Consider the following 26827-nt stretch of genomic DNA (forward strand, 5'->3'; position numbering starts at 1 on the left):
TTTATAAATTTAATAAATTAATAATTATAATATCCAATAATCTCGATCCGTCAAATATATTAATTATAAGATGGCCTATTGTATATTCATTTATGACACATAAATATTATATTAATATGTAAATTTTATACATAAATATTAATAAATTATTTTATTAATTAATAATGTTTTTAATTCTATAAAGTGGTATTTCAATTATAGTTTTAATGTTATATAAGTAATAAGTTAGCTTTCCAATTATATAATGATCTATAATTCTAAAAATAGCATACCAATAATATTTGTAGTATAAACATTACATATATTTAATAAATCAATTAATGGATATTTTAGGACTTTTATATTTATTACATGAATAAAATTTGATAATATCATAAATTTTTAAAATAGATATCTAAAATACTATGAATTATTATTATTTTAATAAGTGATAAATAATTATAAAATTTTAAAAATATTATTATATTTATGTATATATTAATTATAATTAAAATAGTAACAATAATTATGCGGATAAATAATAAAAATCCATTAAAAATTATATTATTGATTATGTCCAAAACTTTAAAATAAATATCTAATTATGAAGGATGAGTCGGTAAATGATTCCCTAATTCTCAAGAAGATAACTAAGCAAAATAAACAATGGTTAATTTCTAAGTTTGTAAGTCTGTGCAGCAAGTTAATTAAATTATTTTTATTTGAATGACATGGTACTTGTTATGTTGATTTGTTTTTTCTTTAACAAAGTAATTATATTTTATCAACAAATACTGATAATTGATGCAACTTATTATGTATGATAGCTAAAAAGAAAAGGATAAAATGAAAAATAAATAAATAAAGCTGACATTTAAAAGAGAGAATCATGAAAATATTAATATTGGAAGCACATGACATCCTATAGAATTCGACTCGTCATTTGTTATTTCAACAAAATGATGAGAAAATGAAAGGAAGCAATGGATGTATGAGTTTGGAGGGAGGATCTCTTACGTACATCGCATCCGTATTTGCACAGTAGAGTCTCTCTCTCAACTCAAAGCATACGGCTCTAAACTAAACCTACCTAATTTGGCAGTATAATAAATGTGGGGTTTTGTTTTCTTATCTTCTTAATTTATTTATTATTTCCACGAGTCATTTATAGAAACGGTACAGAATCAGAGATTAACGAGTCAAATTAGTTGGGGAACAAAAGAGAAAGGAAAAAGAATTTCACAGTGCATAAATTAATGAAAGAATGTTACTGTTAGTGTGTCATTTTTCATTGATTGAGCCTGTATATGAAATCCCATTTGGTCCTCTCAATCGATAATAACTTCTTTAATTTATCCGTAAAGCTTTGTAGTTGATGGCCTTTTTTCCACCCAGCATCATTGAACTTGGCGGGGGAGAATGAAAAGTAATTTCATTTTCCAAAAATCTACACAAATTGATGCAAAAGCCTTTACATGTGTATATGTTTCTTCTAAAGAAATTATACCTCTCTCTCTGTCTCTTGCTTTTTCCTTTTTCCTTTTCTTTTTTGTTTTGTTTTCATATGACAATGAACTTTTAGAACAAATTTAATATGCTGTTGATCCACATAAATTCAAAGGATAATGAGAAAGAAGTTGAAATTTTGAATCTCATCAGAAACACGTACATGTTAGGTTATCCGCAGTTATGCAACTTTATGTTGATCTGAAAAGGAAACAGTATATATATAGCATAAGTATTTAAAGCTTGGAAAATGAATAACTCACTGATTAAACTTAAAAAATAAATGTCCTTTTAAAGAATATTTAATTCATAATTACAACCAAGCCATTTAATTCAAAACCCATGAGAATCATGACCAGTCTCTCAAAATCTGCAACATAAAAAAATTGAGAAGATAGACAAAGCTGGAGCTCCTTGGCTTTTTGATAGCGTTGCTATCCCTTTAAGAATCAACATCAAAGAGATAGAGAGATGTTGAGTCTTAGATATAGTTAGACCCTAATTAAGCTGCTTATCTTGTTATCATACTGCATAATTATTTGGTTAATTAGTGGGGTTTAAAAATTAAAACAGATTTGATAATGACAGAGGTGGGGTTTTGTTTTGGAGGGGTTCTTGTTGTTCCCTCAACAACCTTTTATTACTCTTCTTTCAATTCTAAGAACGAAAGAAAGAAAGCCTTGTAAAGTATAATGCATACAAACAAATAGGAGCTTGGTATATTGACATTTTTGAATGTGACATTATGCCTACTGCCTCTGTGCGGCATCTGCAAAATCCACCTTTGTAAAATTATTATTCCAAATATAACAATTCATTATCATTCTTACTTGAGCGATTCTAAGGCTACATTACCCAGTGCTCCTCAAAAGGGATCCAATTCTGATTAAGAAATAATAGAAATATATTTTTCTTTACTAGCTATAATAACTCTCTTGGATTTCTAATCGTCTTTTTATAAGGTCACTTTTCATCATTTGAAATTAATGAATATATGTTTATAATATAAATTATTTTTATTTCACTTAGTCATCAATGTTAAAAAATTTAAAGATTTTATTTTATTTTTATTATTTGTTATTAAATAATATAATAATTATTCAATTAGAAAAACAAGAAAGCCCATCGATGGTGATGAAAAAAATGAATGCTACTAGAGTTACTTTATTTTAAAAAATAAAAACAAAGGAATGGAAAGATGAGTAGTGCTATCCTTTCTTTTTAAACCTTAAATCCATCATTTTATTTCCTCTCAAATTAAATAAAAAGAGAAAATATCAATAAAATCATACATTTAATAAAAAGATTATTTTTATCCATGATATGAGTAAATATACCCCACAGATTTGAACTTTAATAAAAAAAAAATGTATATATTAATTGATAAAAAAGACAGTTTATCTTCACTTTGTTTTTCTTAGGAAATATTGAAATCTTTTTTTCCCATCATCAAAACCAAACACAGCCTAAGAAAAACTAAACAATGCGTCTTTCCCTCCTTCCGACCTTCTTCCACTTTTATCCTCTTGTCCAAAATAAGATAGAGCGATTTTGATCCACTAAAGTAAAGGTAAAATTACACAATACAACCTGTTAATTATATCAGTGTTTTCTTTAGTTACATTTGGACAGAAGTTTAAGGTACCGCCCATTCCACTTGTAAAAATTCTATATTTAAATACAGTAATGGATAACTTAGTCATTAAATCTATCATGTTTATCGAATTTTATTATCAGATTTCGAGTAAATTAACAGCTCTTTTTTTTTTTTGATTGTAAAATATGAAAACTATCAATGAATATAAAATGTGTGTAAAAATAATAATTAGGATTTATTTATTGGTGGAAAGAGACATAAGATATTATATAGAATATGTAAGGAAGAAAGAAATAAAGTGAATATGTTTTGAGACACTGTGAGTTCCGGGGGTTTAAAAACTTTTAATTGAAAGCACCATTTGGTTTTCTGTGTTGTTACAATAATCATAGCTCTGATGTATGGGCTTTTATTTCTTTTGAAAGGGACCTTTGGTTTATATTTGTATTAAAATTAATATTTATGATTCGTGGTGCTAATCTCAGGTCTGCTCCTTCAATTATATATGTATATATGGATCATAATCTATTGCAAATAATCTTTTTCTTTTCTAGACAAAATCAACTGATTTACATTTTATTTTCTTTAATAATATTCGGAAACTCTGTTGGACTTGTTAAGGTTTTTTCTTTTTTGTATTATACTAAACAAATAATCATAGGTATACGAATAAGATAAATGTGTGTGTGTGTATATTATTTTATATTTTATATTATATATAAAATCATCCCCCCCACTCCCGAAAAAAAATGAGGTGAGACGCCGTTAATCTGTCCATATATTACTTCCTTCCCTCGCCCTAGTACTGTTTTTCGGAGTCAGATTATTTGGCTCCATCTATAGGGTTTAAGCTTAGTAGCCAACCCTCTTCGTTTCACTGCAAAATCACATCCTCGAGAATATTTTTTAAAGAAGTAAACAAATAAAGAGAAACCTACACAAATCTCCATTAAATGCATGAACAGAAAAGCTTTAAAATTCTTCTCTCACCTGAAGAGAAACTCAAATTTCCCCAAAAACCCATATGATTTCAACAAGCAGCTACACATCCTCACTAACTCATCATGTGGTGACATATCTCTCAAGCTCCTATGTTACTTCATCTCTAAAGGGTACACTCCTTTACCATCTTCTTTTAATTCCATTGTTTCATTTCTTTGTAAATTGGGTCATATTAGCTATGCTCAAAAGATGGTAACTGTAATGCCAAAGATGGGGTCTTTACCTGATATTGTAACTTATAATTCTTTGATTGATGGGTATTGTAAATATGGTCAGGTCGAAGAAGCTTGTTTGACAATTAAACGGATTAGGAATGCCGAGTGTAGGGTGGATTTGGTAAGTTTTAATGCGTTATTTAATGGGTTTTGTAAGAGGAAAATGAAAGAAGAGGTGTTTATCTATATGGGTTTAATGTGGAAGTGTTGTTTACCGAATGTGATTACTTATGGGACTTGGATTGATACGTTATGTAAGGTAGGGGATTTAGACACGGGGTATAAGTTTTTTAAGGAAATGAGAAAAGATGGTATTGTGCCAAATTTGATTGCATTTACTTGTTTGATTGATGGATACAGTAAGATTGGTAATTTAGATTTTGCATATCAGTTGTATAAGGATATGTGTAAATCCATGCATTTGCCAAATGTATATACATATGCTGCTCTAATTAATGGTTTTTGCAAACGAGGGATGTTGGAAAGAGCAGAATGGTTTTTTCTGAAAATGCTGGAAGTCGGGATTATGCCCAATTCAACTGTTTACACATCAATTATAGATGGGCATTTCAAGAAAGGAAATATTGATGTTGCCATGAAGTACTTTAGTGAAATGCGTAAAGAAAGCTTCAGGCTTGATATAGTGGCATATGGGGTAGTCATATCAGGACTTGTTAATAATGGTAGGTTAGATAAAGTTTTGGAAGTTATGGAAGATATGGTGAGGAATGGATTAGCTCCGGATAAGGTGGTGTTAACAACACTTATGCATGCCCATTTCAAGGCTGGAAATACAAAAGCAGCTTACGGTGTGTACAGGGAATTGTTGAACCGAGGTTTTGAGCCTGATGCTGTAACTATTTCAAGCTTAATAGATGGGTTGTGCAAAGATGGACGTTATCTTGATGCTAAAGGGTATTTTTGCAAGGAAAAGGCTAATGAAGTTTCATACACTGCACTTATTGATGGAATATGCAAGGAAGGGAATTTAGATGAAGTTGAGAGGGTTGTAATGGAGATGTCAGAATCGGGGTTTGTTCCAGACAAGTTTGTCTACACTTCTTGGATTGCTGAGCTGTGTAGACAAGGCAAAATAGTAGAGGCCTTTAAGGTGAAAAATAAGATGGTCGAAGAAGGTATTGACCTTGATTTGTTAACATATAGCTCTCTGATTTTTGGTTTGGCAAATAAAGGATTAATGATTGAAGCAAAACAGCTTTTTGATGATATGTTAAAAAGGGGAATTATTCCTGACTCTATGGTTTTTGATATTCTGATTAGAGGATACCTTAAGCAGGATAACCCTGTTGCCATCTCACATTTGCACGAGGAAATGAGAAGGCGAGGGCTTTTAACTATAGATAGTGAGTAGATGGAAAAAGAAATAATGTTGCTGATAGCAGATAAAGCCTCTTGTGTACATCTGATGTGGCCATTTCGATAAACAATAATTGCTACTAATTGGGGTTCTTCATGAGATGAATGAACTTTAGCTGAAATCATATTGAACATGAAGAATCACTTTAAAGCCTTATTCCTTTCAGGGCGAGGAGTGATTGCTGCTGCAACTTTTGTTTAATCAGATCCGCTCTGCTTAGCTTCTTGCTAAGTTCTGTGGTTGTTCCTATATATGTGAATATAATTGGACCTTATATTTTTTGTCTTTTTGAAGAAATAACCATTTCATTCAGGAACCAAACAGAAGTGAAGCTTCTATTTTGCCGTTTGAAAAATATCTAATGAACAAGCTATTTAGTTTTGATAGGAATTTGTCAGCAAGCAAGAATCTTATGTGCAGAGCCCATCTAACTACATAAAGAGGAAGCAGAAATACATGGAATTTGACTTCCACATATTTCGTGATAAGGTGACTGGCAACTCATGGGATTATTGGAAAAACTGCTAATTTGTGCAGTTCCGTATTCCTGGTTACTGAAGGCATGTTTACTGTTTGCTATTTAGCTGTTATTGCCAAGCTCGAGAATGCCTCTTTGTGGCGCTAAAGGCAATATGCACTCCACTCCTGGCGATCAAGCCTTGCAATAATGAAATGAGTTGTATTGAATCTAATGGAGTTTAATATTAAATTGTCCTGACAATGGTGATGCATACCTCCAGAAATCTGTAAAGTTCATTTCATTTACCTTTTTAATGAGGATTATATGTTTCGACATCCTCTTTTTTGGCTAATTCATATCGTTTTAAGTTAACTTGATCTGAACTGTTAGATAATCATAGTCAACAATATATTAAAATTATATATATATATATATATATATATATATATATACTAATTTCTTGTCCTCGAGTGAGTTCTTCCCGTGGATTATTGTCTCAATAAAAATAAATAAAAAATTGTAGAAATGAGATATTGATATAATTCGAAAATGTAGTGATTGATACATAAAATAACTTTTTATTTGATTCCGAAAATTCTGAAAAATCGGAATAGAAGAGCGCTCATCTTTGGCCGGTGAATCATAAACAAAAAATAATTAATTATTAATTAAAATTATATATATATATAGATACTTTTTATTACATTCCCAGCTCCTATATTAAAAGCGCCCAGATTATTATTTTCTTCTTCATTATTTGCATGCCCTGTATCTCTTACCTCTGTCAAATAACCCATTCTTATATGATGACTTGCAAATTGCAATGAATTCAGAATTATATTTAGTCATGAATTTGAAGATCACATTCATGTGATTACCTGTTGTCTAAGAACAACAGAGGAACAATCATCTGCGTCTCTTATTATATAGATTCCACTATGTCAAAATAACTAAGAGCATGTTGAAGTAGTTATTCAACTGATCACAATTGCATAGTTTTTGTAATGATTAGAGGTAATAAGAAGAGAAAAAAACAATTGTACACTGACGACATCTGTCAAGAGAAAAAACGACGTCGCTTCGACCTGCCAGTTTAAGAAGACGCGCTTGCCCCGCCTCAAGAATCTAAAAGCTATCAGAAAAAAAAACGCGCGAACACGGAACGAATTTAGGGTTTTACACTTCTCCAAATTCGCCATGGCCATTGAATGCCTAGTTCTTGGTACTTATTTCTGTTGAATGCCTAGTCCTTGATTTTTAAATCCACTGGATCTAAACTCGTATCTGTATTTTAAATGTAACTTTTTAAATTTAGGTGCTGGACAGGAAGTAGGAAAAAGCTGTGTAGTAGTGACAATCAACGGCAAACGAATAATGTTTGATTGCGGAATGCACATGGGATACGATGATCACCGTCGATATCCTGATTTCTCTCTTATCTCTAAATCTGGAGATTTCGATAGTGCTTTGCATTGCGTTATTATCACTCACTTGTAAAACATAATTTCTCCATTTCTTTTGATTTTCCTTTTTTTTTTTTTTCCCTTAAACTTATTTTAATTTGATGTTCTGAGTTGGAAAAATAATGTTGCAGTCATTTGGATCACGTCGGTGCTCTTCCTTACTTCACTGAAGTTTGTGGATATAATGGACCTGTTTACATGACGGTATAATGTCCCTATCTTGCTTGATAAAAATGTTAGTTATCAATTAATTAAAGTGATAAACTTAGGACTCTTTGCTATTAATTTTCACTTTTATGGTCTTATTAAGTTTTGAAAACCTGTTTTTCTGTTTTAGGAAATAAAGTGACAAATAACGAAGATGTAACATAATAATATAATTAATTTTGACAACGAAAACAAAAGTCAAAAGCCAAAAACCAAAAACTGAATTGATACCAAACAGGCACTTAACAAATTCTGTTTCTTTTTTGGATGGTTTTCTCGCTTGGAGTTTATGTAGAACTGTTTTTGATTTCATGGCTGGAGTTGGAAGCCTATGGTTTGTTTTATTGTTTTCAGCAGAATTTGTTTTATTGCAGTATCCAACAAAGGCATTGTCTCCTTTGATGTTGGAGGATTATCGGAAAGTAATGGTTGATAGAAGAGGAGAGGAAGAGCAATTTACTGCTGATCATATTAAACAATGCTTGAATAAAGGTGCCGGAATTTTAGATTTTCAATGGAAGTCTTATATCCAAATTATTTCTGAATTGTATTGATGCTTATTACTTGAGCTGACACATCAACTTCTCTTATAGCTGTTTTCAACTTTTTCAATATTTTTATAAACTGGGAGCTTCTTATGCGTATTTCTCAATTTTTTGAACACGAAAAAATTCATTTCACTTGAAGTTTCAGCTATTAAATGCTGCGCCCATTCTAGTATAATAATAATGATGTTTCTTTCTCTAGCTATCTATGTTGTAATATTGTTTTGGAGTAGGGAAAGAGAATCCATATAGCTGACCCATTTAACTTGGGATTAAGGCTTAGTTGAGTTGAGTTGACTTTGTGTTGCAGTCATAGCAGTGGACCTGAAGCAAACTGTGCAGGTTGACAAAGATCTTCAAATTCGTGCCTATTATGCTGGTCATGTAAGATACTTTTAACTTAAATTTTTAGTAGTGCATACTTGATTCGAATCCCCTGCTGCCTATGATCAGCCTTCTCCAGGAAGTTTAATCTGCTATCAGCAGATAAAACTGAAATAGCGGCGGTGAAACTGAAATTTACTGAGCTAATTCTTAGTGACAATTGCTTTGGTAGGCTGATTGTACCTTGTCAAGCTTTAAGAAACAAGACACTTGTTTGACATAAAAGTTTAGAGTTAAATTAATGTTTATCTAGCAAAGTGGATAGTATATGTCTTTTATCAGTGTAAGAAACTCTTTAGTACAATGGTTTTTTCCCTAGATATAGTTAATTTTTAGCAAGAGACTGCAACCTTTGGGCGGAGGAGGGAAGAGGGGGGATTTGTGTTTTGTCACTTGCTGTGTCTGCAAAAATGAGGAAGTTTTAGGAAATAATTTTTTGGTTATAATTAGGGCTTGAGGATAGATTTCTCTTGGGAACGATAAGTTAGATGTTTCCAGAATTGTTCTGTAACTTTTTCTTTCCTCCTTTTGTTCTGTATACAAGGAAATAATAAATGATTAGGAGATTTTGTCACCTGTTTTCTTGGATATGCCTTTTGGATTGGTCCTATAGGAAAAAAGGTATTAGACGTGCAACATTTCTCTTACCAAAATATTATAAGTAATCCAAAAAGCATTATAATATTTAAACTGATGCCTATATTCTCTTTCCAATTTTCTTGGTCTGGTTAATATTTACATTTGCACCTTTTTCTTTCCTTTTTTATTTTGTTTTTAAGGTACTTGGAGCTGCAATGTTTTATGCAAAGGTTGGGGATTCTGCTATGGTTTACACAGGAGACTATAATATGACCCCAGATAGACATCTTGGTGCAGCTCAAATTGATAGATTGCAGCTAGATCTTCTCATAACAGAGTACGTGGAAAATGTGTATGGTATAGATATTTTGACGAATCTGTTGCATAGAGCCTCTCCACTAGTGGCATAAATTTTATGCTTTATTCCTTATAGGTTTCTTACATTTGACATTAATCAAAGAGAGTCTAGATCACTTTTTAAATGCTTTGTCATTTGTATTTCATTATATATATTGCATTGAGGGGTAGAATGATGAAAATCTTGGACAATCAATTGCATGTTCACAAGCTTATGGGTCGGGATTAGCCATTTTATGCACAAGTGCTGAAGCTTGCAGTTCTTCCATGTTAACCCTCCCGTTTCCAAGAACCTGCTTTGGCTTTTAAATACCATTTATATACATTAAAAACCGACTCATGATTCATGTTGTGCCTGCTTTTGCAAATAAAGCCTGTAGGAAGACATAAAAAAAGTTTCTGCTTTGGTAAGGAAACTTTATGAAATAATGAGAGGGCTTGCTTTTTTTTGGATTTAATCACGAGGTTTGCCAATTCGACATTCGTAGAAACCACTAGGGCTAGTTGCCCCTCTTCTACTTCTATATGAGTCGGCTAAATGTCCAAGTCTTACATTAACAGATTTGAATCTCTTTAGTTACATGTTATAAGTTTTTTTCTTTTTTTTTTGTTAATTTGGTCTCTACCACTTGTCTTTTGCTATATTAATATTGTCGATATTTTCTTAACTATTGTAAATGATTTAACCATACATCATGACCTTTTACCATTATGTGTTTATTTCTTGATCTTCTGCAGCTCTATGTCATAGCAAATAAGAACTGTACTGGTGCTAGTAACTCTTAGCCCTTTAAAATTAAATTGAATGAAGGTTCTATCATCTGATTGTTGTAAGTTGTTCTCGCAGGTCTACGTATGCAACAACTATACGTGATTCGAAGTATGCTCGGGAGAGGGAATTTCTTAAAGTTGTATGTGACCACCTTCTAATTCTCTATATTAATGCATTTCTATTATTTTTCTAGATTCCATTCCCTTTTCCCCTTCCAATCCCCCACAATAATGAGATGTTTTGTGTGTTTTTAATTTTTTTTGGACTGATAACTATATGATCTCCTATTAGTTGTGTTGCTGTTTTCAAAAATATAAAATGAGTTTAAAACTATAGTTCACAAATGGGAATTTGGTTGTTGGACAACTCCATGGGTTGCTTAAAAAGAGGCATTCTTTTGATAACCAGGGTTTCAAATTATGAGATTGTGCATGGTGGTATCAATGATTAGTATCTGCTCTGCATTTTCTTTCTTGTGGATGAAATTATTGATGGTCTCAACTCATCCCCTATTATCATGCACTAAAAAGATTTAACATTCTTCTTTGATTGATCTTATACTCTTGTGCTATAATTATGCATCGACTTCATTAATAATTTGAAATCTAACATAGGTTCACAAATGTGTTGCTGGTGGTGGAAAGGTGCTTATACCCACATTTGCTCTCGGAAGAGCTCAGGTATTTCATCAAAATAGCTTTTTATTTCATTTTTTCATTTTTTTCTATAATTTACCTCCATCAGAAATTTAAAGAAGGGGGGGAGGGGGTGTGGGGTGTGGGGGGAGAAGGGAACTGAATTTCAGAAGACTAAAAGGTAGAACTAAAATTTGAAAAGGTAGGGGTGTCGGGGCCCCGGCTCCGTTATTGGCTGTTGATTGTTTGTATGATCACAAGCACAATGCACCTTACTATTATTAAATGTTGTGTAATCATTTTCCGTTATTATCTCAATATCTGGGACCCCTCATCTTATTGTTACATTCTTATCAATTTTCATTCAGGAACTCTGTCTATTGTTGGATGATTATTGGGAGCGTATGAATCTAAAGGTTCCTATTTATTTCTCAGCAGGTATGTTCTGTGTCTTATTATTTCCGGTTTACAAATTTTGCAAACGTTCTATTTTTTTTTAAATTACATCTCTCTTATTTTCAGTTCATATTTATTTGTTTATAATTTATCAAAATTGCTAGCCATTGTAAGAGTGAATTTGTTTCTCTTTGCATAATAAAGTTAAGAACTACAGGGTTCATAATGGTAATCATCATTAAATTACTAGGTTTCAATGCACTGTTCCCCAAATATTTTGATCCCTCCACTAGTTCTTGGGACTAACTTGTCAATAGTGTTACCATGTAACTGTGTGTTTTTGTTCCTAGTAGTCTTTCCTTTTTTCTCTGTAGATATGGTTATGATAAATCATGTCATGTTATGATTGCATCTTATCGTTTCAGGTTTAACAATTCAAGCGAATATGTACTACAAAATGCTTATCGGCTGGACCAGCCAGAAGATCAAAGAGACATATACTTCACGCAATGCATTTGATTTTAAAAATGGTACTTGATGCAGTTATCACTTGAGCATTGGATGTATTAGTTTATATAAAGATACGTAGGTATTGCGTGTATAGTGTCAGGGCAAAGAGGTAAAGTCACTTCTGCTTTGTTGGAACCAATCAAATATAGGAAGAAAATTTCCAATTCCACAATTTCTAATGATTTCTTTGTTTGGAACGAACTTGTAGTTGGCATTGAAATTCTATTTTTTTCAAAAACTAGGAATTTATAGGTGCCATCGTAATATAGGAAGAAAATTTCCAATTCCACAATTTCTAATGATTTCTTTGTTTGGAACGAACTTGTAGTTGGCATTGAAATTCTATTTTTTTCAAAAACTAGGAATTTATAGGTGCCATCGTAAGTGATAGATTTCTGTTTTGCTAGTTTCTGAACCTAATGAAATTCAGAGGCCTCATACAACATACCGTATATTTCTCACCAATCTTCTATTAATACCACCACCACATTAACAATCTAACCAGTGACCACAACCATAACGTTCCTATCGCCATTCCTACCTACCATCTCTTTCACCCACATTGGTATTTAATTCAAGCACATTTGTGATTTACTCGAAGCATAAATATTTGAATTGAAACGTAATAGATATTTCATTATATAACTAGAATCCTAGTGCCATTAGAATTAATACCAAACAAGCTGACATGGTTCAGAGTCCAGGTGTTATGAAGCTGCTGTATTAAGTAGCTTCTGTTAATCCTAGAGTTTGATGCAATGAAATAAATGCAATAAAGGTTTGAATTCTATTTCCTAGGCTCATCATTTTCCTTTCTAAACTGCCAAAGTGTGAAGCAGCATAAATGGAGGGTACTGGAACTATGAGGAATTGAATAGAAGACATTAAGTCATTGAGGGTACTGAATAAAGCATTGCGCTGACTTGAACTAAATCTATGGTGATAATTGAATGTCTGATTTCTTAGTGGTGTTTTTACTATTATCACAAATAATGGTATTCATATTATTTGGAGTGTATCTCTAACTCGTTGGTTTAACATTGCAGTTTATACTTTTGACCGTTCACTGTTAGATGCTCCTGGACCTTGTGTTCTCTTTGCCACACCTGGGATGATTAGTGGCGGTTTCTCACTTGAGGTTTTTAAGCGTTGGGCTCCTTGTGAGATGAATCTAGTAACATTGCCAGGGTAGCAACCTTGTTATTTTCTTGTCTGGTTTTACATTATGTAACAGGAGGATGTTTATCTTCCAGTGGGTCCTGACAGTTGAACTCGTGAAAATACCACAACAACCCTAATATGGGATTTTAAGCTTCCAATTGGTGCATGAGGCCTAATAGACATCAAAATATTTATTACTTGTTCTTGACATCATTCCTCTTCTCTTGGTTTCGATATACTCTCAATCTTCTTGTAAGCACTGTTCAGGCTAGTATATGTTTAGCTGCACATGATCATCCTTGTTTTGTTTGATGTATATCCCTTGTATGAGACTTTCTTATGAAGGTTTAGCTCTCACTAGATAGTAAATACAAACATTCAGTTTCTTGACTTTAGCTCCTTTTCAAGATCCATTATTAATATTTCTTTGGGTGTGATCCTTTATTACCTGAAATGTTGCATTGTCAGTTCTGCCATTATCTAATAGTAAATTTGTAGCTGTTTTATGTGTCTTCTTTTTCATTTTCCAGATATTGTGTTGCTGGAACCATAGGACATAAATTGATGTCAGGGAAACCCTCCAAAATTAATTTGGACAAGGACACCCAAATTGATGTGCGATGCCAGGTTCGTGTTTGTCTCCTGACTCTTCTACTCTTACTATTTTTTTTGTTATGATTGTAATTTCTATATCTCCATTTCAACTGATTGGGTCCGTCATTTTCACCCAGATGGGATAGATTCTGCTTCTTCTGTGTGTCTGCATGCTTCAATGTGCACATGCATGTCTATGAAAGTCCTAATGTTCTTTCATATTGGCTATTCTATTATATGTTATATAACATTATTTGCTCTATGCCAGATTCATCAATTGTCTTTCAGTCCTCATACAGATGCCAAAGGAATTATGGATCTTGTTAAATTTCTCTCTCCTAAGCATGTGATACTAGTTCATGGTGAGAAGCCTAAGATGGCTTCTCTCAAAGAAAGAATTCAGTCTGAATTGGAAATCCAATGTTATGTTCCTGCAAATTGTGAAACTCTGTGCATTCCTTCGACTCTTTTTGTGAAAGCAGATGCCTCAGAGGCATTTATTCGCAGTTGCTTGAGTCCTAATTTCAGGTTTTTAAACAAAAGTTTAAAGGACACATCTGATTTAGTTTTACATAGCACAAATGCCACGTCTCGACTTGAGGTGAGTGATCAAAGAGTTGCTGAAGGGGTCTTGGTTGTGGAAAAAAACAAAAAAGCAAGGGTTGTTCACCAAGATGAGCTTCTGCTTATGTTGGGAGCAAAACAGCATGAGGTTCAGTTTGCTTATTGTTGCCCTGTACAGGTTGACAATATGGATCAGACTAGAAGAGATCCTAGCTCAACACATGATGAACTTCGTCTCTCTGAAAAGTGCTGCTGGCTTCAGAAATTATTCACAAAACTTACAAATGAGTTTCCTGGATGGAACATTCAGAATTTTGGGGAACATCTACAAGCGGAGTCATTTCATGTATCGACGTGTTTGAAGGATGACTGCCCTTACAGAAAAATTGGAAATCCACAAAAGACAGCTGCAGTTTTTTTTTGCTGTACTTGGTCCGTAGCTGATGAAAAGTTGGCATGGGAGATCATTTCAACTATGGAGAATTGTCATTTGAGTTTGGAAAAGCTTATTCCAAGTGCTGATTGAAATGTGCACTGCCGGAAAGTACATCGGGTTACTGAAGAACGCACTGGACTGTATATATTGAACAATTAACAGTGACCTTTTGTGCATCAACTCACGACTTATTTAGCACCAAGGAACCCACTGCTAAATGCTGGTGACCCTTCTTGCAAACTGTTTTCGCCAGTTATGTTGTGCAGAGAGTGTAATTATCGGGATTCTTGTGTTATATCTTGGGTGGAATTCTAATTTCAAGTGTTGATGTCTTGTGCTTGCAAGATGCAGCAGCCTTTAGAGAAGTGTGAAAAAGGAAAGATTCCAGCAAAAGCAACATCATGTACTGTTGAGTTTGTTTAGATTGTCTCCCAAAAAAGAAAAAGGTTCGTACAGATTAAAACTTAAACAATATTGGCAATGCTGTTATAGTCAAGTGAAGCCCTTCTTCAGTGAAATGCTCTCATAATCATAGAAGCATACCACCTAACTGAGCCACATATCAGGTAAAGCTGTTTGCTTTCTGATGCTTTCACTGCGTTTATTTCTTTGCTGAAGTAGCCTCCTTTGCTTTTGTAGGTAGCAAAGGCTTCTTTATTTTGTTTGATGTGATTTCTGGATTCCTTATATTTTATTGCAACTACCTATTAAAAGGTTTTTCATCGCACTCTCAACCATCAATAATTAACTGCTGGTCTTTCTGTCAGTGCATTAGATGAAATGATAATCTTTCTTTTCATTCAATGGTCAATTATTTGTGCGCATGAGAGAACATGCACATATGTGAATTTTCTCTATTGAATTTCTGGATAATGCATCAATGTACTAGTGATGGAAAAGTTGGGGGAAGTTGTTTAATTCGCACATGGCAGCAGCTATGGCTTTAGGTGAAGGAAGCAATAGCAAAAGAGTAGAGAGTTTTCTGAACATAGAGAAGAGTAGAGTTTGAATTATAGTTATATGCCTGTCTATCACAGATATAACCCATGTCTCATATGCCTACTCCGATGTAATTTTGCCACGTTTGGTGCGTCAAATGTGCATCTGCCTTCTCTAGTCTCCTCATCCAGAAGCTGAATTTGTATGAAAGAAATTGGATAGGTGGGGACGCTTTTGATCTTCTGGACAAAATATGATCTTTCGTGTATGCCTCCAATTTCACATACATTTCCTCTGTTTATTGTTACTTTAACAAGTACCAATCGGTGTTTCCACCCTTTATTTGCCTTATTCCTTTTCTTACTGATCAACTAGTGCTTGCAGGTGATGGCAATATAGTTTACTTGAAAGTCTTCTTCCGGTATTATGTGGTTCATTCTTTCATTATTGAAAGCAACAGGTTGATGTTTATTAAAAAAAAATTATGTGAAGATATCATATTCTTATTATTTTTTAATTCAGAAGATATTATATTACATTTCCATGAAACTCTTTGTTATATTAGATTTAGAATTTATTAAATTCAGGAAAATGAAAAAAAAAGAAAGTATACTATAAATGTATATTTGGTATAACCACCACCAATCATTTTAACATATATAGTATTGTAAATAAATGACGAGAATGATGATTGACGGACCATTTTCGCCTTATAAGTTAATAAAACTATTGTTAACAGTTTGCTTAAATACTTAAAAGTAGAGTGATCATAAACGCTGTAACCATTTTGTTTTTGCTATTAACTTGAAAGGATAATTGTCAAAAAAAATAAAAAAAATAAAAAAATGGAAGAAAAAGAGCCACTGAAACTGTCGTTTAATGCAATGAGCTGGTAAAATTTCGCGCACAAATTTCCTAACAAGAAGTCAAAGTGATAAAAGAGCGAACCTAACAGAAACTCAACCCCGACGCTCGCACCTTTCTGTTTTAAATTAATATTTCTTTTCCGTTAAAAGAAAAAATAATTTCTTTTTATAAATATGTCGTTACTCCCGTAAGTAACAAACAGTCAGTTATGAGATCGTATACAATATATATCATAATATTATACAATAAATATTTATATTATTAGAGCATCTCTAATTACTTTTTATATATATTAAATATTTTATTTATCTAATAATTTCTTTACCCTTTAACTTCTATTAATTAATATTTTTAATTTATTTTTTAGTTGAAATTAAAAAGAAAAGTAATTTAATACCATAATACATATAAAAATAAAATAAAAACGAAACGTAAATTAAGAAATATGTATTGAACTTAAACATTTTTTAAAATAAAAAAGAATTACTATTTAAAATAGAAAATAACCATGTTAATATTATAAATGTATGCTAAGAATAGAGTGCAAATAAATATGGATGAGTCCAAAAATCCCCACCCAAACAAGATAATATCGATATTTTCATATCTACCATTCAAGGTATCTAACAAGAAAGTCTAGAAAGAAATAAACAAACCAAATAAATAAGAGATTTTACCCTTGAAGTTTCCTCAAATAATTACATTGGACATAATTTTTTTTTAAAAACAATATGGCCCTCTTCTTTCAAAAACAGGATGCTTAGCCCTTTTCTTTTTCTTTCTAATTACGACACAATTTTCTGTTAAGACATATTTAGAGGTCACAATTTTCTGTTAAGACATATTTAGAGGTCCTATACATATGGTTCGAATAGTATAATTACATTGCCGCCTATTCTTTTTCTCATGCTTATACTCTCATTCTCTTTTGAGTAAAATTACATGAGACAATATTAATTTATTCTTTTTCACTTTTTTATACTAGATCTTAGTATTAATAATTAGACCGGACATATCCGACCTATAATAAATAATAAAAGTATGGGGCTGAATGGAAAGTTTACATAACCAAATATAACTCATTTAATAAATTTCTATCACCCCCAAAAGAAGGGGCTTTATGGAAAGTTTATAAAACAAGAAGAGTCAAACTGCCTTAAGAAAATCTTTAAGGTCTAAGTGATTGTCAGAGAAAACTTCAAGGGAAAAATTGGGCCTTTTCTTTAAGTTACACTTGAAAACGAAACCGGAAAAAGCGCAATTGACTTGAACCTTCTCTTGTCTTTTCTCTCTCTAAAGAAAAAAAAAAAAAAAAACTCCATTTCCCTCCGTCTATCTCCTCCGATGTCAACAACCGCCACCACAACGGCGGAGAGTGAAAGCCACGCGCCACTTCTCCACCCACGGCAAGAAGCACCACGTGCAGCATCCCTGGCCATGCTTCTGGGACGGGTAACTGGGCGGCGTGGCCCATCGATGCTAGTAAGAGAGACAGCAGCGCTTGAGTTAGAAGAGCGGCGCGCTGACTGGGGATATTCAAAGCCAGTAGTGGCTTTGGACATGGTATGGAACACGGCTTTTGTAGTGGTATCGATAACTATGTTGATATTGAGTGTTAAAGAGAAACCTAATACGCCGATTAGGATATGGATCTGTGGATATGCGTTGCAGTGTTTAGTGCATGTCGTTTTGGTTTGGATAGAGTATAGGAGAAGGAATTCGAGGAGAGTTAGAGACGAAGAGAGACAGCAGCAGCAGCAGCAGCAGCAGCAGGCGGAGGTGGAAGGGCAGCATGAAGAAAATGAAGGAGAGAATGTGGATAGTGAAGATGAGGATGGTGTTGATAGAGCTTCTGTTACTTCTAATCGATCAAGGTCAGTTTCTTTTTGTACTTTTAATCTATCTTTTTAGTTTAGATTGAATTGAATTTATTGTTATACCATATATGTTTATGTGGATGAGTGAAATATGAAATTTATGAAATATCATCTTAATTGTAAATCAAATATAAGGTTCTAGTCTCATTTTCAAATTCTTTTCCTATTAGTTTCTTTACGTCTTTACCAGTTTCCCAGCCTCACGAGTTGGCTCTTTAGTGTCTCAAATTCGTCAACTTAGTAGCACACGTGAATTTTATTCTAGTTGCTCTCAAACAATTATGAGCAGACATGTCACTGGTGATGGTCCAGATCAGTAACTTCTTTAGAAGTAATATTTGATTGTCCATTTCTTCAATGTCTTGTCGAGTCCCTACCAACAATTACTTTTTAAATAATGAAAGATGTTACCTAGTACAGTAAATAATTTCAGAAGAAAAGGGAAATTCATGAAAGTGTATTTTTGATAGACAGGAGCTACCTGATCCTCCAAGTTGTATTCTTCTTTAGTTTATCCTATGTTTGTATTTATGGGCCTAATATGTAAATGTTGGTTTGCATTAGCCAAAGCCAATATATTTATATTCCTCCTATGATATAAGGATTTTATTGGAGTCTAATATTCGCATTAGCCAAAGTCAATATATTTATGTTCCTCCTATGATATAAGGATTAGATTGGTCTAACTTTCCTGAACTCGTGTATTGCTTGATAAATAGTTTCATTTGGGATTTGGAATGATGCCTTTGTGGCAGATGTTACAGAATGTTCTGACATAAGCATATATTGGAATTCCAGATTTCTTAATGGTTTGAGGAAACACATCTCCCTTTCTTTTATTTATTTATTTATTTTTTTTAAATTACAGCTGCCATGTTTAATGAGGTGGTAAAGGCTGATGAATGAAAGGTGCAAGCTGGCATATGATATCATACAAGAACAATTAGTGTCTGTATTGTATCTTCAACAGTAGGTTTGGAAGAATTTGCTTTTATTGCATATCAGTTTGAGTTCCCTGTCTCCAGAGGGGGTGTTCGGACTCATTTTAAGATGTCATTCACTGAATGTGCCCAATTTTAAGGGCAAAATATGAGTCTTGGGGCACTGATAGTGGCAGGCTTATGGAAAAATGATGAAGGTATGGCCATATTCTTACCATGTCTCCCATAATTTTGGTGAGACTGGCCATAGGTGGAGACCAGTTGGTTCCTTTAGCTTATAGTTGTTAACCGCCTTTCGATTATCCGCATAGTAAAGAATTGGCTTGGATCAATTGGTGTTGTATTCTTTTAAGCCAGAGGACCTGGTGGGTTATACTTTCATCAGCAATAGTATTGCTAAAATATATGTTTCCTCAACCTGCTCCCAGATTCCTTTCTTAACGTTCATTCAATTGATTTTGCAGTGACCCCCGAAATCTTCATCTTGGATAAGTCCCACCTGTCTCATAAGGTTGAGCTGTCTAGTAGATACATAAGGAGTACAAGCCATGTATTTTAGGTGTTCGGGGAAGAGATATTGAAATGTCTATTTTTGTCGGTAAATCCTGTGGGATGGTAATAGGTTGAAAAATTCTTAGTTGGAACTCACCAACCAGTGCTCCTTGACTATCTCAGTTTGCCCTTTTTGTAGTTTTGCAATAGTTTTTTTACATATGCAACTTGTCATCCATGGTGGTATTGATTTATGTGAAGTATGACTTCAATGTTAGCTCTTCTCTGGCTCTTAATGTCTGGAATGCTTTTCATATTGTGTTATATGCCCATAAAAATATCTATAAGATTTTTGCCTCATTTTACTGCCCATTAAAATATCTATAATGTTTTTGCCTCACCCTGATTATGGTATCGGTGTCTTAGTGTCATCAAACGATGTGAATCAGTGAACACAATGGCATCATTTCTTTGGTGGATAGTTGGCTTTTATTGGGTAGTTTCTGGTGGCGATGAACTTTTGCAGAATGCTCCACACTTGTACTGGTATGTTCTCTATATATGTTTTTCTTTCACTTGTTTATCATGCTATTCTTCTTTGTATTTGTGATTTATCTTCACTATGACAGCGGACAAGAAGGAAGGCCATTTGTGCTTGCTTTCTATGTTACTGAAAATGCAATCTGTAGTCTGGATTATAATACAACTTTTCACATAAGCATGTATTGCTGCTGTGTGTAGACTATCTGTTTTGTTTTTGCCCCCCTTCACAAAGTTGTTGCTTTTGGATTGACTGAACTGAGGTTAGAACGACAGTGGGTGGCTCTTAAATAATATTTCAAGAACAAAAGTCGGAGAGAGAGAGAGAGAGAGAGAGAGAGAGAGAGAGAGAGAGAGAGAGAGAGAGAGAGATTTGATGCTAATTTCCGAAGTAGTTACCTGAACTACATTTTTTGTCTAGATGCTGCCATACAATCTCTAATTTTGAATTCATGCAGGCTGGCTGTGGTATTTCTGGCATTTGATGTGTTCTTTGCGATCTTTTGTGTTGTTTTGGCATGTTTGATTGGGATTGCTCTCTGTTGTTGCTTACCATGCATCATAGCAATTCTCTACGCTGTTGCAGGGCAGGTAAGAAAAGAGTTGTATTTCCTTGGAATGAGAACTAAAACTTTAACAAACCAGAACCTTATATTTGCTTTTAGTTCTTGTTATCATTTTATTTCTTTTGTGATCAAGTGGAGCTTATTGCTGCTATCCTTACATTTTTATTAAACAGGAAGGTGCATCAGAAGCAGATCTTAGTATCCTACCGAAGTACAGATTTCAACTGACAGTCGAAGAGGAAAAGCCCAGTGTTGGAGCAGGGAAAATGGTTCCCATAGAAACAAGCAGTGGATACTTGGCAAATGAACGTATACTCTTACCTGAGGATGCTGTAAGTCACTGTTTCAACACAAGATTTCTTCTTCTAAATGGAGTATCGTTATAGTAGAGATTACAAAGAGAGTGGAAAGTACATTTTCATTCTCTAGCGCTATTTCTCTTGGAGTTTACATTATCGATTGTGCCACCCAGTTTTCCTAACTAGCTAGGTGGAATCCTAGTGGGGGCTATAATTAGAACAGTTACTGAAATTCATCTTGGAAAGATTGAAAAACTGATGGAAGTACAAGATTTTATGGTCGTTAACTCATTCATTATGCATTAGGATGACAGGACCATGAAATTGGGTTTGATATAACTGTCTATATTTCAACAACTCCTGATTGGGTTGTTCGAGGATAAGATTTTCTGGTCCTTTGTAGACTTGTTCATCTTTTTCTTTGACTTCTATTTTCTTTCTTTTATCTAGGAATGCTGTATATGTCTCTGCCCTTACGAGGATGGAGCTGAGCTCCATACACTCCCTTGCAACCATCATTTCCACTCAACATGTATCGTGAAATGGCTGAAAATGAATGCTACATGTCCTCTTTGCAAGTACAACATTCTGAAAGGAAATGAACAGGTATGATGAAAGGAGTGCAGAAACCCACAAAGAGCTGGGTTCAGCCACTTGGCTTTTATCATATGTACAGAAGAACTAGGGCAAAAGGAAACAAATGCCTCTCTAAATTCTTGTGAAAATCTTGGCCATTGGAGTTGTCTTGATTCTTACTTTGTATTTATTTGTTTGAGGCACTTGCAATAGAAATATGGAATCAGTTTGCAGGCTTTCTGCTTACACTAGCTGAATTATTTTGTAGTTATGCAGTAATCTCTATATCGCCCCCTTTGTATTTGTCCCGATATTGCACAATGCATACAGTCCAATATTGATTTTTCTTCTCTATTTTGTATAATATAATTGTAACAGCTATGTTGCATTATGTTCTCTTTTTCCTTACCAAATCTGATCTCTTAGCTTGGCAGCAACACATCCTGCATCCGTATTGTTTTGTTTGCTTTTCCATGTGGAACAGGGAGAACCTTGAAATGCATATTATGCATATTGCTGAAGATTGTTGGATACGCTCATCAAACATCTAAATAGCATAGCTTAATAGTTTCTTTATTATTTCAAAGATCGTGTATGCCTTGCTGGATCAAAGGTCTTGAAGCTTCATTCTGGCTCTAAAATTAAAAATGATTTCTTTCAATATCTTACAAAGGTCTGTTCATACAAAATTTTCTCCAGTCAGCCGCTTTTGATATGGTAAGATGAGAAGTCGCCTTCCAAACCTAAGTACCATAATATTCCGAAACAACTGCTTGCTTTTTACAATAACAGTAACTCCACCTGAAAACGCTAGTATGCAAGCACATAGGTGTGGAAAAGTGTAAAAGGTTTCCAAGTATTTGCTTGTGCTTTGCGTGTATCACCAATTTTTGGGGTTCTTTGCCGTTAGGGTGTAATTAGCATTGAATTTGCAATCAAAATAGAAGAACAAAAAATTCATTTTAAAGCATCACAATTATATTATACAAATAATAAAGACTAAATTTAGTTTAGACTTGTATTCTACCTTCACTAGATAGTGAGAGGAGACTTATTTTAGCTCCACAAAATGTTCATTACATGTGTACCACAATTCTCCCAAGGAACTACTCCATTAAGCAGCTCAAGCTATTCATTTCATGTGTACCATAATTCTCCTAAAGAACTATTCCATTAAGCAGCTGGAGTAAGTCGGTGTTAGACCATGTAGCTGTTAACCACAGTGTCGAAGTTTCTGCACATGTTAAGGTAGATATCATGTTATTCTTTTTTGTTTTTTCCTACAAGTGATATAATTTCACTTTGTAAAGAAAATAACTGGTATAATTTTGACATGTCTCTTCGATTGATCACAATCTCATTGCATGAGAGGGCTGAATAACCTGTGTGAATCTCTACAACCAATGCCCTCATCTCTTGATTTTGAAGAAATTTAGCTCCTGAATGATTCGTTTAAGCAATGCGCAAAATCAGCATGCAGCGAATGTCCACCCTGTCTTAGATGCATATTTCAGTTAGAAAGTCAGATAAAAGTCTATTTACTTTGCTAGTTGATAAAAATAATAGAAAACTTGTCAAAGTGGTGAACACTATTCCTGCTTTCTCAGGAGCTTTCACATGGTAAACTCACGTTCTTAGAATATAACAGTAATCGGAAGACTAAAGAATGAAATATAACTTCATCAGACAAAGGCACTTGAAACTTCCAGAATAATAAATCTTAAATGGATGCAGTAAAACTAGCATTAATCCACGAACTTTTATTGAAATCACAAGCCAATAAGCCAAAAATACAAGGCACCTATGCTATTATGGAATTTCCCGAAATATTCAACATCTAGAATCCATGTTCAAGTTAAATAAACAAAAAAAAGTCTGATTGTCTGTATTTTTAGTCATCATTGCAAAGATGAAAATGTCTCTTACAAGCCAAGTCATGGATGAGATTATCAATCTATATATGAACATGCTGATAAATTTATAAAATGAGTGGACTAGAGAATATTGTGGCATTTGATAGCTAAGAATATAAGTAGTTATCTCATTATTTCAGAAAGAAAGGTGAAATTTCTTTTCCTTTTTTCTTTTTTTTTTTTAAAAAAAAGAGAAACTTTCAAACATCAGTGAAATGAGCCCTCTCAAAAAAAGAAAAAAGAAAAAAAGAGAAACATGAATTCCTGCAATATAATTATCATGTGCTCCTAGACTCATGGATAGAAAACATAAAAATTTGTGAAAAGGAGCAGAAGACGGAATTTTAGTACCGCCGAAAAGCAAATAATGCCTAATAGAACATAGCTGCCAAAAGCAAGAAAAGAAAACCTTATAAGCTACTATGTGTGCCGCTGGAAGCCCTTGATTACCAAACCGTGCAAGCAGGGAAAGGTCACCAACAAGATCCAAGATCTTATGGCGACAAGGTTCCTCGGAGAATCTCAGTGGTGGATTTAACCAACCTTTACTGACACTGCAGAACCAAAGCAAATGACATCATGAGTAAAGTGAAGAACACCCTAATTGACAGTCTGAACTAAAATTGATTTGTCATGTGTAGAATACCAAATAGAACCTATATTTCAAGTCACTTGAGCCATTTGTCATCAAAACCAAATGGCTCATTTAAAAACAACAGGTTGAACCAAATTTGAGCTTTTGACAAGAAGAGAATTGAGGCTATCTAAAAAGTATTTGACACAGGTATTCCAGCTAATTCCAACTACTCCAAACATTTTAAAGACTTTTCACCCTTTTATCAATTTCCTTTGAAATGCGAGTTAGAAGAACAGCAGCGTAACAATGGCGGAGGCTGTCTAGGTCTAGCCTCTTGGAACGTCATCTTAAAATATAATGAAGCATCTCACCTGCAAACAATGGCATTGTCTAATGATCCCCCTTTAATGAGCCCCATTTGGCGCATGAGCTCCACCTGCAAGAATTTTCCAAAGTAAAATGCAAACAGCAATGTCAGAGAATTTTATTAGAAGTAGCTTGCAGCTGCAAATATTACTTACAGTTCAGGCCATTATACTAATATAGTTTACCCACTAATGCAAATATGCGAAAACAAACCTCTTCATATACGCAAAAAGTTCTCGATGAAGCTATTTCTTTGATGTAAGAATTGTCATCCAATGGAGCTACAGAAAACCACTGGCGACCAATGGCACGAACCTGAGAAATCATTAATTAATTTAACAGCGATGACATATCGTAAAGAAAGAAAATACAGACAGGGATTAAACTAAAAAACCTGAGAAAAATCAATCCCATAAGTAATGCAAAGTTTATCGGAAGGAAATGCAACAACAAAAGAATCATTCTTTTGTACATAAACCGGCTCGATTAAATACGGAGACAATCTTTCACTTTTATTTCCCCATTCATCGATCGCCTCTACTAAACTAGCATCCTCGATTGCCTCCACCCATTTTTTGGCCGAACCATCCAAAATCGGAACCTCAAAACTGCAATCATCCTCGTTATTATTATTATTATTAAAAATCTGAATCCTGCAATTATCAACTCCAGTAGCTTCAAGAGCCGAAAGTAAATGCTCTACAGTTTGAACTTTAAGCCGTTCACTGAAAAGCGTAGTGCAAAGAGGAGAGTTTTGTAGAACAAAATCAATTGATGCGGGAATTGAATGATTCTTTGAAGATCTGAAATCAAAGTATCTTCCTTTTCCGGCATATTCGGGCCATATCATAACGGTTGATTCCTTGCCCGAATGGAGACCTTTCCCTGTCACCTCCACGTGTCTTCCTAGGGTTTGTTGAAATCGTCCGCTCTGTCACCAGTAAAACAGAGAGTTCGTTGTGATTTCTCTTTTGAAGAGTTCAAAAATGTAAGATCTTAATTCATTAACCAAAAGGCGATTCGATATAAAGAAAAAGTATAAGTGTGTACGGATTTCCAAGAGATGATATTGGAGGATTTGAGTGCCCTCAGTGCGCCGGAAAGTCCCATGACTGAAATGAGTGATGGAAGATGACGGCGTCGTTTCTTCGGGGAACGGGTGAATAGAGCATTTTGGCGGGATTGGGAGGTTCTTTTAGGATTTCAGGAGGGAAATTAAATGATTAAAAAAAATGAGGAAGAGAATGAGAAAAAAAAAAAAAAAAAAGGGAAGAAGAAGTTCTTTTTGTTTGGTAAAGGGATTCAGTCCACCTTCTTTTTATTGAAATTACCCTTTTTCTTTTATTCTAAAAAGCAAATAACCCTTATTATTTTCTAAACAAAATAACCCCTAATACTTTAGAAGATTAATACGCCCCGTATTTGAACTCAGTGAATATGTCCAATTTTTTCCATTATCGCAAATGAAATCTTTATTAAATTATATTCCAGTTTTAAAGACTTTTATCATTTTAATTGTGATTGATGATAATATGGATATCAATTTAAAAAAATAAAAAAAAATTTATTTAGCACAAATTAAATTTAAGTGTTTAATTAAAATAAAGAATTAATATATTTTACTTATTTATATTTTTTATCTTTTTAAATAATATAATTTGAAAAAATTTAAATGTATTATAAATATTTATTTTTTATTTAATGTTATTAAATTACAATGTTATTTTATTCTATTTTTAAATAAAATAAATAATTAAAGATTATTATTTTTACTAAATATTAATATTAAATTATATCAAAAATAAAAATTATAATTAATTTTATTTGAATGATTGAGAAAAAAATTAGTTTTAATATATAAAATTATAATTGATATATTTGATAATAAATTTGATACTTAGTAATAAGTTCAGTGATCAAGTGATTAAATTGTAATATGAAATTAATAATTTAGATAAATATAAAAATAATAATAATTAAAATTTAAAAAAATTTAATTTAAGACTAATTTATATATTAGACTAAATTTTAAAAGGTAAATAATTTAACTATATGTATATTTAAATTTTTCTATAAATAATAATAATAATAATAATAATAGAATCAATTTTTTAAATCTTTTGTATCATAAATG

At 33.2% G+C, this 26827-nt stretch overlaps 4 protein-coding genes across 8 annotated transcripts; 3 read left to right on the forward strand and 1 right to left on the reverse strand.

Annotated features, from left to right (window-relative positions):
- The first annotated feature begins 3816 nt into the window (after positions 1 to 3816).
- On the forward strand, positions 3817 to 6470 carry LOC8277351 (pentatricopeptide repeat-containing protein At2g01740). Its single transcript, XM_015723445.3, has one exon. The coding sequence runs from the start codon at positions 4040 to 4042 to the stop codon at positions 5669 to 5671; it is 1632 nt and encodes a 543-aa protein (XP_015578931.3). The 5' UTR covers positions 3817 to 4039; the 3' UTR covers positions 5672 to 6470.
- Positions 6471 to 6943: 473 nt separating this feature from the next.
- On the forward strand, positions 6944 to 16221 carry LOC8277352 (cleavage and polyadenylation specificity factor subunit 3-II). 3 transcript variants are annotated; one of them, XR_003079922.2, is made up of 14 exons: positions 6944 to 7359; positions 7453 to 7630; positions 7732 to 7804; positions 8182 to 8299; positions 8663 to 8736; positions 9516 to 9652; positions 10520 to 10583; positions 11059 to 11124; positions 11448 to 11517; positions 11901 to 12005; positions 13032 to 13173; positions 13677 to 13773; positions 14009 to 15306; positions 15778 to 16221. XR_003079922.2 is itself a non-coding variant. In XM_015723470.3 (13 exons), the coding sequence occupies exons 1-13, from the start codon at positions 7335 to 7337 to the stop codon at positions 14828 to 14830; spliced, it is 1971 nt and encodes a 656-aa protein (XP_015578956.2). In that variant the 5' UTR covers positions 6944 to 7334; the 3' UTR covers positions 14831 to 15465. The 3 variants fall into 3 exon arrangements, 1 of the variants encoding a protein (XP_015578956.2); XR_001535699.3 differs by lacking the exon at positions 15778 to 16221 and adding an exon at positions 15380 to 15465; XM_015723470.3 differs by lacking the exon at positions 15778 to 16221 and having other exon boundaries at positions 14009 to 15465.
- A 1504-nt stretch (positions 16222 to 17725) lies between these two features.
- Positions 17726 to 22228, forward strand: LOC107261788 (E3 ubiquitin protein ligase RIE1). The gene is made up of 5 exons (XM_015723465.3): positions 17726 to 18420; positions 20283 to 20402; positions 20855 to 20987; positions 21136 to 21294; positions 21712 to 22228. The coding sequence occupies exons 1-5, from the start codon at positions 17891 to 17893 to the stop codon at positions 21871 to 21873; spliced, it is 1104 nt and encodes a 367-aa protein (XP_015578951.2). The 5' UTR covers positions 17726 to 17890; the 3' UTR covers positions 21874 to 22228.
- Positions 22229 to 22793: 565 nt separating this feature from the next.
- On the reverse strand, positions 22794 to 26017 carry LOC8277353 (probable UDP-3-O-acyl-N-acetylglucosamine deacetylase 1, mitochondrial). Of its 3 annotated transcripts, none has more exons than XR_001535695.3 (7): positions 25744 to 26017; positions 25088 to 25624; positions 24907 to 25008; positions 24699 to 24763; positions 24160 to 24304; positions 23220 to 23329; positions 22794 to 23071 (listed from the first exon to the last, which is right to left on the reverse strand). XR_001535695.3 is itself a non-coding variant. In XM_015723449.3 (6 exons), exons 1-6 carry the CDS (start codon positions 25801 to 25803, stop codon positions 23270 to 23272), a joined length of 969 nt encoding a protein of 322 aa, XP_015578935.2. In that variant the 5' UTR covers positions 25804 to 26017; the 3' UTR covers positions 22794 to 23269. The 3 variants fall into 3 exon arrangements, 1 of the variants encoding a protein (XP_015578935.2); XR_001535696.3 differs by having other exon boundaries at positions 23156 to 23329; XM_015723449.3 differs by having other exon boundaries at positions 22794 to 23329.
- Between the last annotated feature and the right edge of the window lie 810 nt (positions 26018 to 26827).

This window comes from Ricinus communis, chromosome 5 (assembly GCF_019578655.1).
Source record: "Ricinus communis isolate WT05 ecotype wild-type chromosome 5, ASM1957865v1, whole genome shotgun sequence".
In the NCBI taxonomy this organism is placed as follows: Eukaryota; Viridiplantae; Streptophyta; class Magnoliopsida; order Malpighiales; family Euphorbiaceae; genus Ricinus; species Ricinus communis.